We start from the raw sequence: 16,189 nt of genomic DNA on the forward strand, positions 1-16,189 counted from the left end.
AACAGGAAAAAAAAATAATAATAAAATGGGACACGGATGTTAAACATCGGAAGTTACGCTTGCACTGTTATCGCGAGAACAGAAAACGGGATTTGTGAAGACCGGGTTTTCATTCATCAGGTAGGAACGTCAAGCTAAAGACTTGAATCGTTAATTTTCTTATAAAGAAACACTTCTTCCGCGCTTTCATGTACTTAAATAATGCATTTGAGCTTTTTGTGACGATCTTAAGTATTTGGGTGATTAGTATATACATGTAAAACACCAAACAAGGTGTTAATTTGTAGTAGATAGCTTGCAGGCTAACCCTCCCCGTCACGTTTGGTGAGTGTTTGCTAACGGTCGCTAGCTAGTTAGCTACTTAGCATCTAATCTAAACTGTGCCTCAGACTGTCTCTAAAGATACAAACGTTCATCAAACGCTCATCAGCAGATTAAAGGATGGCCACCCCGGATGTCCGGCTAAATCATACTATCTACATCAACAACCTGAATGAGAAGATCAAGAAAGATGGTGAGGTTTGCACGTTGAAATCTCTTTCCGTTTAAATAAGCACAACCAGAGTAATCATTTTATGTTTTGTGGGGTGTGTGTGTGTGTGTGTGTGTGTGTGTGTGTGTGTGTGTGTGTGTGTGTGTGTGTGTGTGTGTGTTTTGTTTTTTTATTGCAGAGCTGAAAAAGTCGCTGTACGCCATCTTCTCACAGTTCGGACAGATTTTGGATATCCTGGTGGCACGAAACATAAAGATGAAGGGTCAGGCCTTTGTTATCTTCAAAGAGCTTAACAGCGCCTCCAATGCGCTGAGATCCATGCAGGGCTTCCCCTTCTATGATAAACCGATGGTAGGGTAACTAAACACTGAATATCACACAACTGCTGCTTACCATAGTTTGTGTGTCACATGTGATCTTTCTGTTTGGTCCTGCAGCGCATACAGTATTCAAAGACTGACTCTGACATCATAGCTAAAATGAAGGGGACTTACGTAGAGCGTGACCGCAAAAAAGAGAAGAAGAAGATCAAAGGACCCGATGGCACTGGACCAAAGAAGGGTGTAGCTGGTGCAGCCATGGTCGCTGGTGTGCCTGCCGCTATGCCTGTAAGTGGAGCCAGAGCTGTTTTATTGGTTATTTTGGCAACTATCATGTATTCACAAGGAGCTCTGAGCCAAAGTGTGGGCAGAGACACAAAGTATAAAAACCCTGAGATTTCGAACTTTAATATGTTGGAAAATTCTTGGTTATTTTGTTCTATAGAGTAGATGTTTTATAGTAGATTCCTACTGTTTCCTGGATCACAGAATACCCTAAAGAAAGGCCACAGTTTGTCAGGTGTGTTTCTGAGACATTAATGAGCAACATGGGGGCTCCACAGGGGACTGTCCTGGGTCCATGGCTTTCTACATTGCATACAGCAGACTTCGATATATAGATACAGAAAATCATTCTCTACAAATGGCAGATGAGCTGTGTCAAACATATGAATTTCCCTTTGTTATCAATGAAGTTGTTCTTATGGCTAAAACATGTTTTCAGCTCAAGTTGCAGAACAAAAAACATGATACTGAATTGGGATGAACCTTTTAGGAACAATATTAATAAATAAGGAAACAAAAGCAAAGGGAGAAAGTTTCTCCTGCATTTAGAACAGTTTGTGTGATTGAAAACTGACCCTATTTTCATTGACAAATGTAAATAGTAGCACACACATCTCAGAAGAGGAAAATGGACATCGGGTTTTCTATTAACAAGCTCTTCACTCTTTAGGGAATGCCTCCAATGAGCCAGGCTCCCCGTATGATGCACATGCCTGGCCAGCCACCTTACATGCCCCCTCCAGGCATGATGCCACCTCCAGGGATGGCACCTGGCCAGATGCCCCCTGGTGCCATTCCTCCTGGTCAGATGATGCCTGGGCAGATGCCTGGACAAATGCCCCAGCAGGTAGTGTTTTGTCACAGAGCATGTTGTGTCTTCATTTAATTTAATAAATTGATATTTTTCTGGTTGATTGATTCTGATATCCAATGTGTACTCGTAGGTTGCAGAAAATCCCCCCAATCACATCCTCTTCCTCACCAACTTGCCGGAGGAGACCAACGAGCTCATGCTGTCCATGCTCTTCAACCAGTCAGTAGCAAACCCATTCTCTAGATCTAGTTTTGCACGCTTGTGTCTGTTATAGGCTGAGCCTAACTGTTGGTGTGTGCGTTTTAGGTTCCCAGGTTTCAAAGAGGTGCGTCTGGTCCCCGGACGCCACGACATCGCATTTGTGGAGTTTGAGAACGAGGTGCAGGCCGGAGCTGCACGAGATGCACTACAAGGCTTCAAGATCACACAGACGAATGCAATGAAGATTTCATTCGCTAAGAAATAAGCTCTCAGGAAGGGTGGTCTTTGTTTTTTAAACTTGCAGTAAATCTGACTGTGATTTATTCTTAGAAATTGACTTTCAGGGTTGCACGTAAGTATGTGTCAAGCTGGTGTCTTTTTTTTTTTTAGCTTTACATCAAAATCCACAAGCAGCTTGATATGTCTTCTATATTTGTCATAAAGCATTGCACCCAGAGTCTGGTTTACCAGACATTGTACCTGGAGCTTTTCTTTTTCTTTTTATAAATAAAACTGTTCTAAGAATGTGCTGCTCTTCATTTAAGCTGCAGTTTTAGCTTTCCGCGATGCTTTCTCTCCTCTTGTGTTAAACATTTTCTCTCAAGTCCCTGTAGTCAAAAGGATCTCATGTTTAAACAACTTCAGCTGCACAACATGTAGAAGGAGAAACCAGCATTGAGAAAACCCTGTGTTTTTTTTTTTTTTTTTTTTTAAAGAATACCAATGCTGTGTGCTGCAGTCTGAATTTAGACCGCATCTGCAGAAAATTTAGTTCTTTGGAGTCTTCTGATTATTACAAAACATGGAAACTTTATGGGACTCCATATAATTCACCGTAGCCATCCTACTTGTAAAATAAATGCACTGGAATCTCATTTAGTTTGTGCTTTGAAGTAGAACCTAGATCTCTGAAGCCACTTTCTCTCCCTGTATTTGGCATTAATCATTGGTATATTATTTAATGGATGGCTGGTGTTGCATTGTTGCAGCGTTTCGTCATCTGCTCCCCCAACAAATGCTCGCACGCTATTACACCTCCAAAACTGCAGTGTTCGTGTTGAGACTGGTGTTGTTGAAATGAGATAATGAAGCTGCTAATTGAAGATGTGTGAATGTGCTTCTCAAACCGCAGTATAATTGTTTTTGTGTTCGAGCCAGTAGTACATACCTGTCACAGATGTGAGGGCTGCTTTTGTAGAAAAAGGGTTCTGCTGCATTTCAGAACAAAGATATTATTTTTAGAGGATCATTGTATTATGAAGCAAACATGAAAACAGACTTGATTCTCTGGACACTTGCGTGAATATTTTGTTTTCTACTCTACTAAAAAAAATTTCGGATAAAAATTGTGCATTAAGTCACATCATAACATTAAAACAGGAAGGCTTGTTGCTGAAAATGGGCCTCCATACAGCTGTGTAGATATTTTACGGCGATTTGATTTATCATTGAACCTAGTTTATGCAATTTCTAGTATTTCAAAAAACAAAGGGTAGGTGGACCTGAAGTTTTAGGTTGTTCAGTAGTGATAACTGGATAAACTCTATACTGGGTACTGTTAGGTACACCTTGCTAGTATCTATCCATTCATGCTATGCATTCAACAAGGTGCCGGGAACATTACTGACAGATTTTTCCATGTAGCATCACACATTTGCGACTCTCCTGGTTCATCACATCCCAAAGGCCCTCTATTGGATTGAGATCTGGTGACTGGAGACCATTTGAGAGCAGTGAAGTCACTCATGTTCAAGTTCATCTTCAAGTTTGAGCTGATTTGAGTTTTTGTGACATGGTGTGTTATCCTGCTGGAAGAAGATGTGTACACTGGTCATAGAGGGATGGACATGGTCAGCAACAATGCTCAAGCAGGGTGTGGTGTTTAAACCATGCTCAGTTGGTACTATGGGGCCCAAAGCATGATAAGAAAATAACCCCCACACCGTTACACCATCACAATCAAACTCATCATACGAGGCAGGAAAGATGCATGGTTCATATTATATTTACTCCAAATTCATCTGACTATTCTCTGAATACCAAAAAGTTGATGTGGGTGAATGAAATGAAATGTTTGTGAGGCAACATCCCAGAAGATCAGCAGTTTCTGTAATACTCAAACCAGCCACAGTGACACACCCAGAGTCACTTACAGTTTTTTCTGAATGCTTAAGCACATTTTTTGTAACTATTGGCTAATTTTGCAAAACTCTTCACACAAATAAGAAAACCTGTCACCCAATAATCAAAATATTGTAGTTCTCTTGCAAAAGCAAACACAGCTAGATTAACTCTTCACACCTTCGTAAAAATGGTGTTTCCGTATCAAACAGTACACACAGGCCATCATCTACTAAGCACACAATGCGCCAACTGCACACCGATGGTATGAATACAAAACACATCTGGCGTTTGCCTTCCCTGTGCACAAGGTAGGCTATGTCAGTTTGAGCTCATACTTCTGTCATAGATCCATAAGCATGGAGGGATCCAAACTTCAAGTACTGGTGTTTATTCAAACACATCAAAACAAACACAAGTGTTTATTTCCAAGTATAGGATTATTTGCAATCGCCATAATGACTATATGGGTTACGTGGTCTGCAGTGAACATGCTTCCTCTGCCCCCTCCTCGTCTTCCTCTTGCTCCTCCTTGTCCTTGTCGTCCTCTTCATCCTACTTCTTCACCTCCACGTCCTCTTCCTCGGCCTCCTCTACTTCTCACTCTTTCTGCTCCCACCATTGTACTCCGCACACACAGCTTACCTGTATTATAGTGCTTAGGCTGATTGCAAAGTGAACGAATTATCTAAGAAAGTTTTCACATGTGAAAGTGTGCCAGACAGTTGGCAAATTAGTGTTAATGATAGCCATACATGTATATACTTTTGCTAGGAGTGTGTTGGAAATTTGGAAATTGAGTGTTGTGCAGTGAATTGTGCCTACAGTCTTGCAAAGTGTGTGTTACAAAATTGCAAACTGAGTGCAAAGCAGTTTTTGTGCTTTTAGTTTTGCAAACTCAGTGAGTGGTTTTGCTATAAGTCTGACTAGTTTTAGAAATTGTGCTACAGGATTCACAGTTAGTGTTTAGGCATTCGGTAAAAACTGTAATTCACCTTTCTTCCTCCTTCAGATTTTCTGTTTGAACTTCAGCAGGTTGTTCTGACCATGTCTACATGCCTGAATGCAGTGGCTTACTGTCATGTGATTGGATGATTGAATATGTGCATTATTGTATTTAATGAAGGGATGGATGAGTGTATATTTTCATTTAAGTTTAAAATGTTGTCATGTAAGTGCAAAAAAGGTTTTTCTGCAATGTTCTGTAAGTAACATAAAATTAGGTGGGTAAACAAAAGTAGCTCAGAATCATGGACAATATGAATTATTGTCTCAGTAAATTCTTATTGTCTATTTTCCTCTCAGCCTTCACACGATATGTTTGCAGACATGCTAATAAGGAGCACGTCCTCCTCTCACAGACTAGATTCAGACAGAGTGATGTGTGAATTAGGCCTGAAAGGCTTAATTTAGACTCTCACTATCAGCTGTGCCCGGTGTACACAGGGCCTCCCTGTTATGTGCCCTGAGTAATTGTCTTCAGGTCAGCTCAACGGTGTACACAGAAATCCACATTCTTCTGCAGTTTCCCAAGCCTTTCCACACTCCCTTATTTTGCCTTGAGAAAGCACTGACCTCAGTCACCAGGGCGCCGTGTGTGTGTGTGTGTGTGTGGGGGGGGGGGGCATGGTTTTGGCAACATGCCCAGTGCCTTCCCATTCACCAACACAGTAATCTTTCAGAGACTGAAAGGCAGCTTATACTTATCCAGCAGCTTATGCGTGGAAGCTGTTCCTGTCAGTACCACTTAAAAAATAAATAAATTTTATAAATCATCTCTTAAGTATTTTTAGTTTGCAAAGTATGGAAGAAATATAGTATCATCAGAATTCAACTATTTTTAGACATTGAATTTATAACACTGAATTTTTATCCTCCAAATTCACCTGCAAAAAATTCAACTGCAAAAAATTCACCTGCAAAAAATTCATACTGTGTAACTAAACTTCCTAAACCTTCAGATATGTAGGCTACCTTCAGTTAAAGAGAAGCATCCCAAGTTTAGAGGATAAAACTTCGGTTTCACTTTAATAGTTTTACCTCTATTTCACAGTTTGTAGTGTAAACAGAAAACATGGGAAGTAAAGAAAGGACGGTCACATGCATCATAAGCTGAACTGATGATATTGAATTTGCATAATCCTGCATAGTGGAGGAAAGAAAATTTGATTTCTGAGTGGAAAAATGAAAGTTCTTGTATTTTTTGAGTTCTTTAATTTAATGTGTTTTTGGTTTTAGTTAAGGAAATAACAGAAATTCAGTTAGATAGAGGTTAGTGGATATTTTAGAGCTAATGTTCTGTTTTTATGCTTATTTTCTCTGTATGGTCCATTATTTGTTTGAAGTGGATGAAACATTAAAAAAAAAAATTAGACATGTGGAAATCAAATCTGATCTAAGCTCATTCTAAAGGCCCCGAGGAAGCAGGTTACTTATCTATATGCATTATTTATTAGTATTACATTTTGATTAAATAACTCCTAAATGTGTTTTTTATCCTAATTTGAAATGAGCCATTGTTTTCACGGCAGTTTAAATAGTGTTAAAATAAATAAATAAATCTGCCTTTTCAAATCCTGCGCAATAAAACGCGTATTGACCATTAGATGGAGCTAAATGCACAACTAACTGCATATCCGTTATGTAGGCACCAAGAAAGCAAGTGAAAGGATTACTTTTTTTGTCATGTTCTGTTGTTTTGTATACTTCATCTGTTCGTATGTTGTATACTCATTGTTTGTTAAATAAAGTTTATTTAAAAAAAAAAAAAAAAAAAAAAAAAAAGGATTACTTTTTTTGTGACTCTTCTTCTTCAGGTGAGCCACACGCTGCAACCTCTGCGCAGACCCAGTGATGCACGTGTGTTTCCGGATGCTTGGTTAGAATTCAGCTCGTGCTTCGAGGTCACTGCTTCCCCCATGCAAATTAAGCCTCTGCTCCTCAAGAGCCCTCTGTTCCGCTCCGGGGTCAACTCGGAGCGCCAAGCCGCGGAAACACCAGCGGTTGTCAGGGAAGCTCTTGAGCAACAAGCCCGTGATAGACTTTAAGATTGAGAAGGGGGAGGAGGGAGAATCTCATTAGATTTTCTCTGATAAAGAAGGTGCATTGTGTGGAGGTCTTGGGTCCAACAAGACGAGAACTAGAGGACTGGAGGAGATATGGAAAATATGTGTGCCATGTGACCGCTGCCAATATTCAAAAGATGCCTACACACCCTACAGTTCTCTTTTATATTTATGCGCTCAGCCGGTTAGTATTTGCAACCCGGCGGCTCCATTAAGCACATTAACACTTTTCAGAGCCGCAGCTGTCGAAACAAGTTCAATCATAAAAGTGGGTTCAATTATAACGTGTCATAAGAAATCAGTCTGCAGGTGGGTGAGAACCGCGTAAGCACTTTTGCCCTGTGCGTCCTGACCAACAGAAGCCGCTTCACACCTTTCCTGCAGGCGTGAAAGTCTGTTTGTCTTTTGTAAACAACTTTTAGTACATCATCCGCAACAGCACGGGTGTTTTAATTAAGCTTGAAGGACAAATCATTTCTATTCACAGGTCTGAACAGAACTGTGAGAACAGTTCTGCCAAGCTGAGCTTTGAAGTGTTCCGTGGACTGCAGAGGTTTGAAACTGGAGGAGAGGAACCAGTGAGGCACAACAAAGGACAGAGGGGAAACAGAACACTCAGGAGAGGATAAAAGAGATGCGAAAAGCATTCAGAATACTCTCACACGTAAATATGGTATTGAAAAAAAAAAGAATGTTGGTCAAAGTGTGTAGAGAGAGAAAAGGGGATGAGAGCCCCGTGCGCTCTGGGAACCATCCGGACAAGGAGTGAAAGACGGATATTCCCTGCCCCAGGACACACCCTCATGCTCTCTCTCTCCCTCTCATTGTTTCCCACAGTGACTCCGTGGCCGCCAGCCTTCGTATCGGGTTTACAAATGACCAGCCAGCCGCTCCAATGACAAGAACACAAAAGTGAAATCATTCCGCCGGGGAGAAGCAACTTTGGTCGCTGCTTTGGTCACACACTCATCAAGAAATAGGATTCATACGATTGTCCCCTCTCCATATTATCTCTGAGAGTGGATTAAGCTTTGAGAGAGACAGGAGATGAAGAGAGAGTATCAGCTAATTGGGATGTGAGTTCAAGTCAAGTGAGCCGGCAGATTGGACCCGTAAAGCCTCTTAAGGCAGGTGGTGGTGGGAGGAATACACCAAGGGGAGTGTGTGTTTGTGAGAAGCGTGCGTTTGTGTGCATGTGTCATTCCCAGAGGAAACCTGCCTTGGTCACAGCAGCAAGGGAGGGGTTGATCAGGTGTGCGCGCGAGCGTATGTAGGTGGGTTGATTGCAGGGAGAGATCCAAGCTGAGACAGAGTTATGGTTTCTCCGGTCTGGACGCGATGAAGTGGCTTTGCGGGAGTTTCAGGGTTTAAGACCGGCGAGGAAGAGGAGAGCTGGGCGGACGGAGGACACTGGAAGAGAGGAGTAGGAGGAGGGGGGACACCACCGCCACCAAAGCGCACAGCACGGTCCCCAGTCCCTTGATGCAGGGATGGAGAGCTCACGGGTGCACGGGATAACTCGGAAGAATCTGAGGAGCAGAGGTGAAAAGCTCAACGGGAAGCCAGACATGAGAGCCGGGCGACACCAGGGACACTTCCACCTGCCGCGGACTGTGATTTTTTTCGTCGCGCTCACGGTGCAAACGCAGGTAAGCCACCGATTAAGTGCTATTTCGGGCTGCATGCACTTAAACGCCCCACGCGGACTCGCAACTGTGGTTCTGTCTGTTTTTTAAATGAAAGCTGAGAGAAAAATACTCAGGAATAAAGTCCCACGCACAGTGTCCCTTTATGCTGCCCTCTTTCTGCTCCTGCATGGCGCTGTGCCCACCTGTTGTTTCAGGCCGCTGGTGTATTATCCCACACAACAGAGAACGACTGTAATCCAATTGTAGAAGCACTGGATGCAAATATCAGAACAAAAATCCGCCTTTGCGACAGACGGTAAAAATCACATATATATTTTTTTTCTTGAATGAAAAAGAGTCAGTGTGCCACTGTTTGCCAAACAAAGACATGTCATGATAACACAAATCAATCACATTAGTGACATGTAGTCGATGAATGTGATTTATTCCATCATTTTCTGCTAAATAATGATTCTTAATCCCTTTTCATTCACTTTGGTATATCCTCGATCATTAATTGCGCATAAATTACACCCAAATTTCACACGGCACCCCTGTTAAGGTATTTTCCTTATTCACGGATCAGTAAATGAGTGAAAACATCTTCCCTTTTAGGCTCTTTGGTTGCTGCTTTGTCCATTTCATATATTAGTAACCATTCTCAGGTGTGGTCTGATTGTCTTATTTTCTCTCTGTCTGCATGGCTGCATGTATGCACGCTTTCTTTTTGGCATAACAGCAAAGTTCATTAATGACTGCGTAAATACTTCTGAGAAGGTGGTTATAACATTATGAGGACAATTTGTGGCTGTATTAAAGCTCTGGATTTTATTCCAGTGTTGTTTTGGGCATGAAAGCATAAACAAGCAAAATATTGTTCCCCTTTTCCCCCATGAGCTCTCAGGCAGATGCTGGTCTTGTCACAATGTGTCTAATGTGTGACAGCGCTCACCAGTAGCAAGACCAGGCCCAGGGGTGCTCCGAAGCGTGCATGTGTGCACACACGTGAGTGCACGTTTTTTAAACACTGAGCTCACATCCAGCATCTGTGTCCTGGGTGTGTGTGGAGCCCGGGGCCACAGCCTCATAGACTCCGGGGCGTGTGAATGTTGAACATTCAGGCAGCTCTGCGTGCCTCTCTGTACCTCTGCAACCCTTTCACAGCTGAGGAACAACACACCCTGCTCTCTCCATTCTCCGACTGCACTGCAGTGTGAAGCACACACTCAAGATCCTTTGCATCTGCTGGTGCCCATTTATAATGCAGAGGACGGGGGATGTTTCAACCTGCAGTTCATAAATGAGGCTTCTTGACACTCTAGCGGTCCTTATGTGTTGTCTATTGTGCCACGCTCACACTACAGTACGCAAAGCATTTATGTTTCGCTAAATTAGACTGCCATTTTCAAACTGAAGCTGAATTTTAAAATGAGATTGGATGAAATTTATGTGCACATCATTTCTGTTTGAATGCTGAGCAAAATGCAGTTCATAAAGTGAATCAGCGACAAGAGGATTTCGACATTTAAATAAACAAACACTTAGAAATGTATCATCCGCACAATGCTTGAAGCATCCACCCAGACAGAATTTCAGTGTGATTGAAGATCCTGACCGTGACTTAACCGCAATACTGTGACAGTAAGAGACTGCAGTTATCAACAAATAGTTAAAATGCCTCTCACACAACACCATACATCTTCAAATACCCTATTTTGTCTGGACAATAACTGGGAAATCAAAGATATCACAATCTCATAAGACAAAGGAATCAATCATAGACTGCTTGTTATGAATAGGGTTGCCAAAAATGCAAGGCTCGTTAAATAATCAGTTCATAAAATATCTGATGCAGTTTCACAGTGGCATTTAAAGTGCCACAGAAATATGCTTGAAATCAATGATGCCTTTCCGAAGAAACTTGTTGGCCTCGAGTACAAAGAAAGTCTCGCTTAAATGGCTCACAGCGAGCTCTGTGGAGTTCGTCGAATAGTAGCATTTGTTCCATGACAGTAGAAAAGTCAACAGATCATTTTCCGAGGCTTGAATGTCTTTAGGTACAGAGGATTGTGAGTTTTGCCCCTTAGAGAGCTTTAAACTGACGAAGCTCAGTTTCAGAGACGGGCTGAGCTTCGGCTTGGCTCACTCTCTCTCTGTTTCCCCTTCTCCCTCTCTCCCTCTGAGCGCTGAAATGCTGGTATGCAGGGAATGGCTTAGGCAGCGAGTGGAGGAGAGGAAGAAAGGAGGATGCAGAGTGATGAGCGCCACTGTATCTCCACAAGCCTTTTGATGTAGACAAGTTCACCCCACCTCCCTCCACCACCACCACCATTACCCTGCGACCCCTCCCATCTCACCCCTTTCAGCTCTGGGACAGGGTGCAGGCAAGGGACACAAAACCCAGTAACAATGGGGCGACTGAGACTGTGGCTCAGCGTTGGGCGGCCTGGCTCTGGCTAAGCAGACATATGAGAGTTTCCAGGTCTCAGTGATAGCTGTCCATGATTGAATGCACCACACCTCTGGGAATACACGGCTTAGATCCTCGGCTGTAATGAGGTGTCACCAGCTCATTGTTTCAGATAGAAAGCCAAAAAATAATGTGAATTATTTACATTTATTCATCAGTGAGGGTTTAAGGACAAACTGATATAACAGTGGCCTTATTTTGGTGTTTGCTGTTGTTGGATAAAGCCAAAACCACAGAGAGGATCACATACACACACTCACATACACACACAGACACACACACAAATGCACACACGCACATACCTGACCCTTGTGCTCTGAGACTCTCAGGGGGTCTTGTTAAGTCTAGAGTGTGTGAGAGAGGCTGTGCGGTTTGTGTGTGTGTGTCCCCTCTTAACCCATCCCTAAACAGGGAGGGAACACAGACAAGAGAAAAGGAGGCAGATAAAAGTGAGGATGGGAACAATGTAGAAAATGGCTGATGGCTGCAGAAAGAGAAATGACAGGAGCGTCAAAGCTTGTTCTCAGATAGAGAAACAAGTGAAGTGGAGGAGGAGGGGAGAAGAAGCGTGTGAGCAGGATCCCAGTGTCATTGCCCCCTGGGAAGGGGAAGTGAGAAATAAGAAGGGAGTGGTGGTGACACACAGGAAGACTAAAGAAAGAAAGACAAGAGCCAAAGAAAGGCGAGTCCAAAGATAAAAGCTAGTGCTGTTTAATCCCTCGATAATTTAGGGAACATCTCTGTTCCCCCAAAAGTTGGCACGCTGTGAGAAACGTAAATAAAAACATGGTGCAATGACGCAGAATGATCATTTATTCTTTCATCTTCACACTGTAAGAATCTGAGAACTGAGGACATCAGTTTCTGTAGTTTTAACATAGTTAACATAGACTGTATATGAAAGACGGGTGTAGCCTCTGACTTTTAATAATGGATTGCATTTATATAGCGCTTTTCTAGGCACCCAAAGCGCTTTACAATTCCACTATTCATTCACTCACTGATGCAGGCAAACCGCAGTTGTAGCCACAGCTGCCCTGGGGCAGACTGACAGAAGCGAGGCTGCCATATCGCGCCATCGGCCCCTCTGGCCAACACCAGTAGGCGGTAGGGTAAAGTGTCTTACCCAAGGACACAACGACCAGGACAGAGAGAGCTGGGGGATCGAACCGGCAACCTTCCGGTAGCAGATGAGCTTTCCAACCACCTGAACCACGGTCGTTTTAAATGATAAGCCATAAAACTGCAGTTTTTGTAATGTCTAACAGGGGGCGACTTCTGTGGGTGCAAAAAGAAGCCTGGTTGTATAGAAAACAGCCTATCAGCTCCCTTTATCTGTAACCTCAGTAAAACACTTTCCTGATGAGTTTTTAGTCTTATTTAATGCAACATGGTGTTCATTTTGTAAATTATGAACTTAATAGAGTCCAAAAGGAGTGTAAAGCAAGGTCTGCTGTAGGGTGGGTGTACCTTGGATTTAAAAATCGCTACTGTATGAGCATGTCCTTTGGATTCTCAGTCAGATCCACCACCTGCTTGTTGAGTTGAATTTCTAAAGGCACCAAGACAGCGATGGACTAAATGCTCAGCTTGAACTTTTAAGATGGGACTTTGGAATCCAATGAGTGATCTCACCAGCGCTTGAGATCATTTTTCTTTAATTTTTATGGGGACAGAGATATTTTTCTATTTCATAATCTGCTAAATGTTTTCGTGGGTACCAGATCTGGAATTCAGGCAGGTGACTTAATCTCACTTTTACGACAAAACCATGCTCTTGAATGCTTTCTGAATTTAGTCTGTCTTGCAGAAAAAAGAAAACCTGCTGAGAAAAAATGATATTATCTGCAGCTGTATATGTTTCTCCTAAACCTGCATATTCAGTATTAATGGTACCTTCACTAATGTGCACTTATGCACCCCCATATCATCACTGATGCTGGCTTTTAAAATTTGTCCTGATAAGGAACTTGATGGTTGCTCTTTTCTTCAGCTTGGAGGACAACATTTTTCACTGAGCGAAGGTGGCAACGTTTTTTCGATCTTATTTATATGTTGCTACTTTGTTCCCTCTGCTTGTTAAGGCCAATTCAAGGGCTTTAACATATGTTTCTAAGCCCATGAAGTTATTTATATTAAAAAAATTAAGCTTTACTCCTAAAACCCGAGCCTCTCATAAATGCTCTTTTAATACCCAGTCATGTTACTTGTTATCTAATTATGAAATGTTCCACCAGGTCTGTTTCATTCTTTTCTTTTTGTTCCCCCCCCCCCCCCCCCCCTCTAACTTTTATTCTTAGTTTCAATATTTTTTCCCAGTTACGTAATTTTACTTGTTGTCTTTGGATTATTTTCATTCAAATATAGGTTTTTAATCATTTTTAAACTACCATGTTCTAGTATTTATATTCTATACAGCGTTCCAACTTTTTGGGAGACATTGGTTGTAAATGGAAACGTCTGTTTTTCTCTTCACTAGAGGTCAAACAAAGTTATGGGAATCAACGTTATGTCATCATGTCTTCTTCCCCCTTTTCTCTCTCTGTTGCTTGCTTTTTGAACGCTGTTGTCTTGTACGTACTGATAAACAGATGGTGGAGAGGAGACATGCAGGCCGCTGCTGATTCCCAGAGGCACTGAGACAGTACATTAGAGGAAACACGATAGCCGTCTCTCAAAGTTTCATTGCGCATTTTTGTTTATTTTAACTATATGATGGTGTTTGAGTTAGTCAACCTCTATCATGTAAATTAATATCTAAACTATTAAATAACTGTGGATGAAATGCATAAATCAAGCTCAAGTGACTGACAGGGAGAAGGACTTCTTTTTCTTATATGTTATAAACTGCTGGAATCACATAATAAACTTTAACATGAAAAATCTCACTGTAAAAAAAAAGTCTGCTCAGCTGAACTGTCAGTGGAAGTGATTGAATTCTGCAATAAAGGGAGGGCATACATAGAAACATCTGGTGAAGCTGGTTATTTGTGTGAGGGTAATTGTTCAGTTTCAGAAATATTCTAGCTCTTAAAGCGAGTCTTTATAAATATTAAATATTCCAGAGGAATAGTTTGACATTCTGTGAAATACACTTGCATTTGCTTTTTCGTATTATGTGGGTAAATTGATATTTCACTCTATCGTCTGCACTAAGGCTGTCATGATAATAGAATTACAAATTTTAGACTGATACCCAGGAAAATGCTTGATAGTTATTACCATTTTCAATACCGTGGGTGAACAAAATGGCCCAAATCAAGAGTAATTTTTAATAAATATTGATTAGAACAATACAAACAATGATAATGTCAATGAAACTATTTGCAAGTTGCCTGAAATATTGCAGAAAGCCAATTAAGATAACTTTAAGGTATATATAAATATGTATATGACAAATATTTTAAACAAGAAAAAAAGGACAATATTTTTAGTTGTCCAAGGTAATCTCTGTTTGTCATTGCTAAGGAGATAGTGTCAGTAAAGTAGGCTACCTGTTTTTGACTACAAGTCTAGGTTCAGTCTAGGATTTTAAGAAAACACATAACACTTTTTAAACACGAATAATTGTGAAATCCTGTTAAATCCTTTTCTGTAGGATAAGAAGTCTTAACTTTCATGCACTTACATTCTTAGTTTTTCAGTAACCAGAAACCTCAGCATTCAGCAGCCATCTTCAGACACCTCAGTGCATTTGTTTGGGCAGGTATTTTAAAGTGCTATGTATGGTAAATCATTGATCACTGAGACATAAAACTGGATGCATATAATCAGCAGTAAAATCTAAAACCTAACATCTGAAAGGTTTACTGACATTCAGCTGAAATGAGCTTTTTCCCCTGGATGTTAAACTTGCACCACCATCTTTCCCGAGGCAGAGTTCTCCCATAGATTTCAATGAAGGTTTCTTTGATTGCCCTGTCTCTCTCTTATAACGTCTCTAATGTTACAGCTCATCAGAGGCTTCTCTTGTATGTTTCTGGAAAGGCCTGCGGTCCATTTTTTAAGATTAATTGGTTTCTAACTTTGCACCAACTGTAATTTAAACATTGTTTGATTTTATAAAAGATAAAAAGATAAAACAACTCCTCTTATAAATTAAAAGCTTTTGCAATTACCTTCTTTCACTTCCTGTCCTAATGAGACATTTTTAAGTAGAACTTGAAGCAAGACACAGCAATGACGTGAATTTTTACACAACCTAAAATGGCCTGTAAATGTAAATCACCTGTCATTACTTGGTGATCTTCCATCACTGCAGTGGGTGAGAATGGCCTTAACTGTGCAAGTTTGATAATATATTAATGTAATTCTCTCCTTTGCTCTCCTCTCTGCTCTCTCTGGATTCAGGCTGTCTGTGCGGTTGGGATGTTTGAGCTTCAGATCCGACACTTTCAGAACCCACATGGTCGTCTGCAAACAGGAGAATGCTGTGATCTCCAGGCCAGCGGAGCACAGCACTGCTCTGCCAGGGACCAGTGTGACACTTTCTTCCAGGCCTGCCTCAAGGAGTACCAGGCCCGGGTCGCCCCAACTGGAGCCTGCACCTTTGGTACCGGCAGTACGGGTGTCCTGGGTGGAAACTCCCAGTTGTTCCACCACAGAGGACACGACAGGGGGGGAGGAGGAGAGGACGGGAGTAATGGACACATTGTCATTCCTTTCCAGTACGCCTGGCCGGTAAGTACAGGGGCAGTGATGGTTAGCAGTATGGTTACCAAGGGAACAGGCTAAGCTTCAAGTGGGAAACAATACACTCAAACTGAGGCTAGAGGAGAATAACGATGACACT

The 16,189-nt window shown here is 41.7% G+C and overlaps 2 protein-coding genes across 5 annotated transcripts in view; both read left to right on the plus strand.

The window, feature by feature from the left end:
* Window positions 1-60: 60 nt before the first annotated feature.
* snrpa (small nuclear ribonucleoprotein polypeptide A) lies at window positions 61-2,638 on the plus strand. 4 transcript variants are annotated; one of them, XM_085429407.1, is made up of 7 exons: window positions 61-120; window positions 434-514; window positions 672-844; window positions 931-1,101; window positions 1,769-1,945; window positions 2,043-2,131; window positions 2,219-2,638. In XM_085429407.1, exons 2-7 carry the CDS (start codon window positions 442-444, stop codon window positions 2,376-2,378), a joined length of 843 nt encoding a protein of 280 aa, XP_085285533.1. In that variant the 5' UTR covers window positions 61-120; window positions 434-441; the 3' UTR covers window positions 2,379-2,638. The 4 variants fall into 4 exon arrangements, with proteins under 4 accessions (XP_085285533.1, XP_085285534.1, XP_085285536.1 ...); XM_085429408.1 differs by having other exon boundaries at window positions 68-120; window positions 431-514; XM_085429410.1 differs by lacking the exon at window positions 61-120 and adding an exon at window positions 127-324 and having other exon boundaries at window positions 431-514.
* Window positions 2,639-8,106: 5,468 nt separating this feature from the next.
* The window catches only part of LOC146654147 (uncharacterized), a 68,466-nt gene continuing 60,383 nt past the window's right edge, over window positions 8,107-16,189 (plus strand). Inside the window, exons 1-2 of the mRNA XM_085429501.1 lie at window positions 8,107-8,948; window positions 15,748-16,077. Of these exons, the coding sequence (XP_085285627.1) occupies window positions 8,790-8,948; window positions 15,748-16,077 (489 nt within the window). The 5' untranslated portion in view covers window positions 8,107-8,789. The remainder of the gene's footprint in view (window positions 8,949-15,747; window positions 16,078-16,189) is intronic.

The sequence above is a fragment of the Rhamphochromis longiceps genome, linkage group LG14 (genome assembly GCF_057381845.1).
Source record: "Rhamphochromis longiceps isolate RC_006_pf linkage group LG14, R_longiceps_female_GT1.1, whole genome shotgun sequence".
NCBI lineage: Eukaryota > Metazoa > Chordata > Actinopteri > Cichliformes > Cichlidae > Rhamphochromis > Rhamphochromis longiceps.

Bases quoted from the DNA above. Each gene is read 5' to 3' on its own strand.
- snrpa (XM_085429407.1), top strand. From the start codon at position 442: ATGGCCACCCCGGATGTCCGGCTAAATCATACTATCTACATCAACAAC. The intron at 845-930 runs GTAGGGTAACTA...TTGGTCCTGCAG, and splicing joins CCTTCTATGATAAACCGATG to CGCATACAGTATTCAAAGAC. The intron at 1,102-1,768 runs GTAAGTGGAGCC...TTCACTCTTTAG, and splicing joins GTGTGCCTGCCGCTATGCCT to GGAATGCCTCCAATGAGCCA.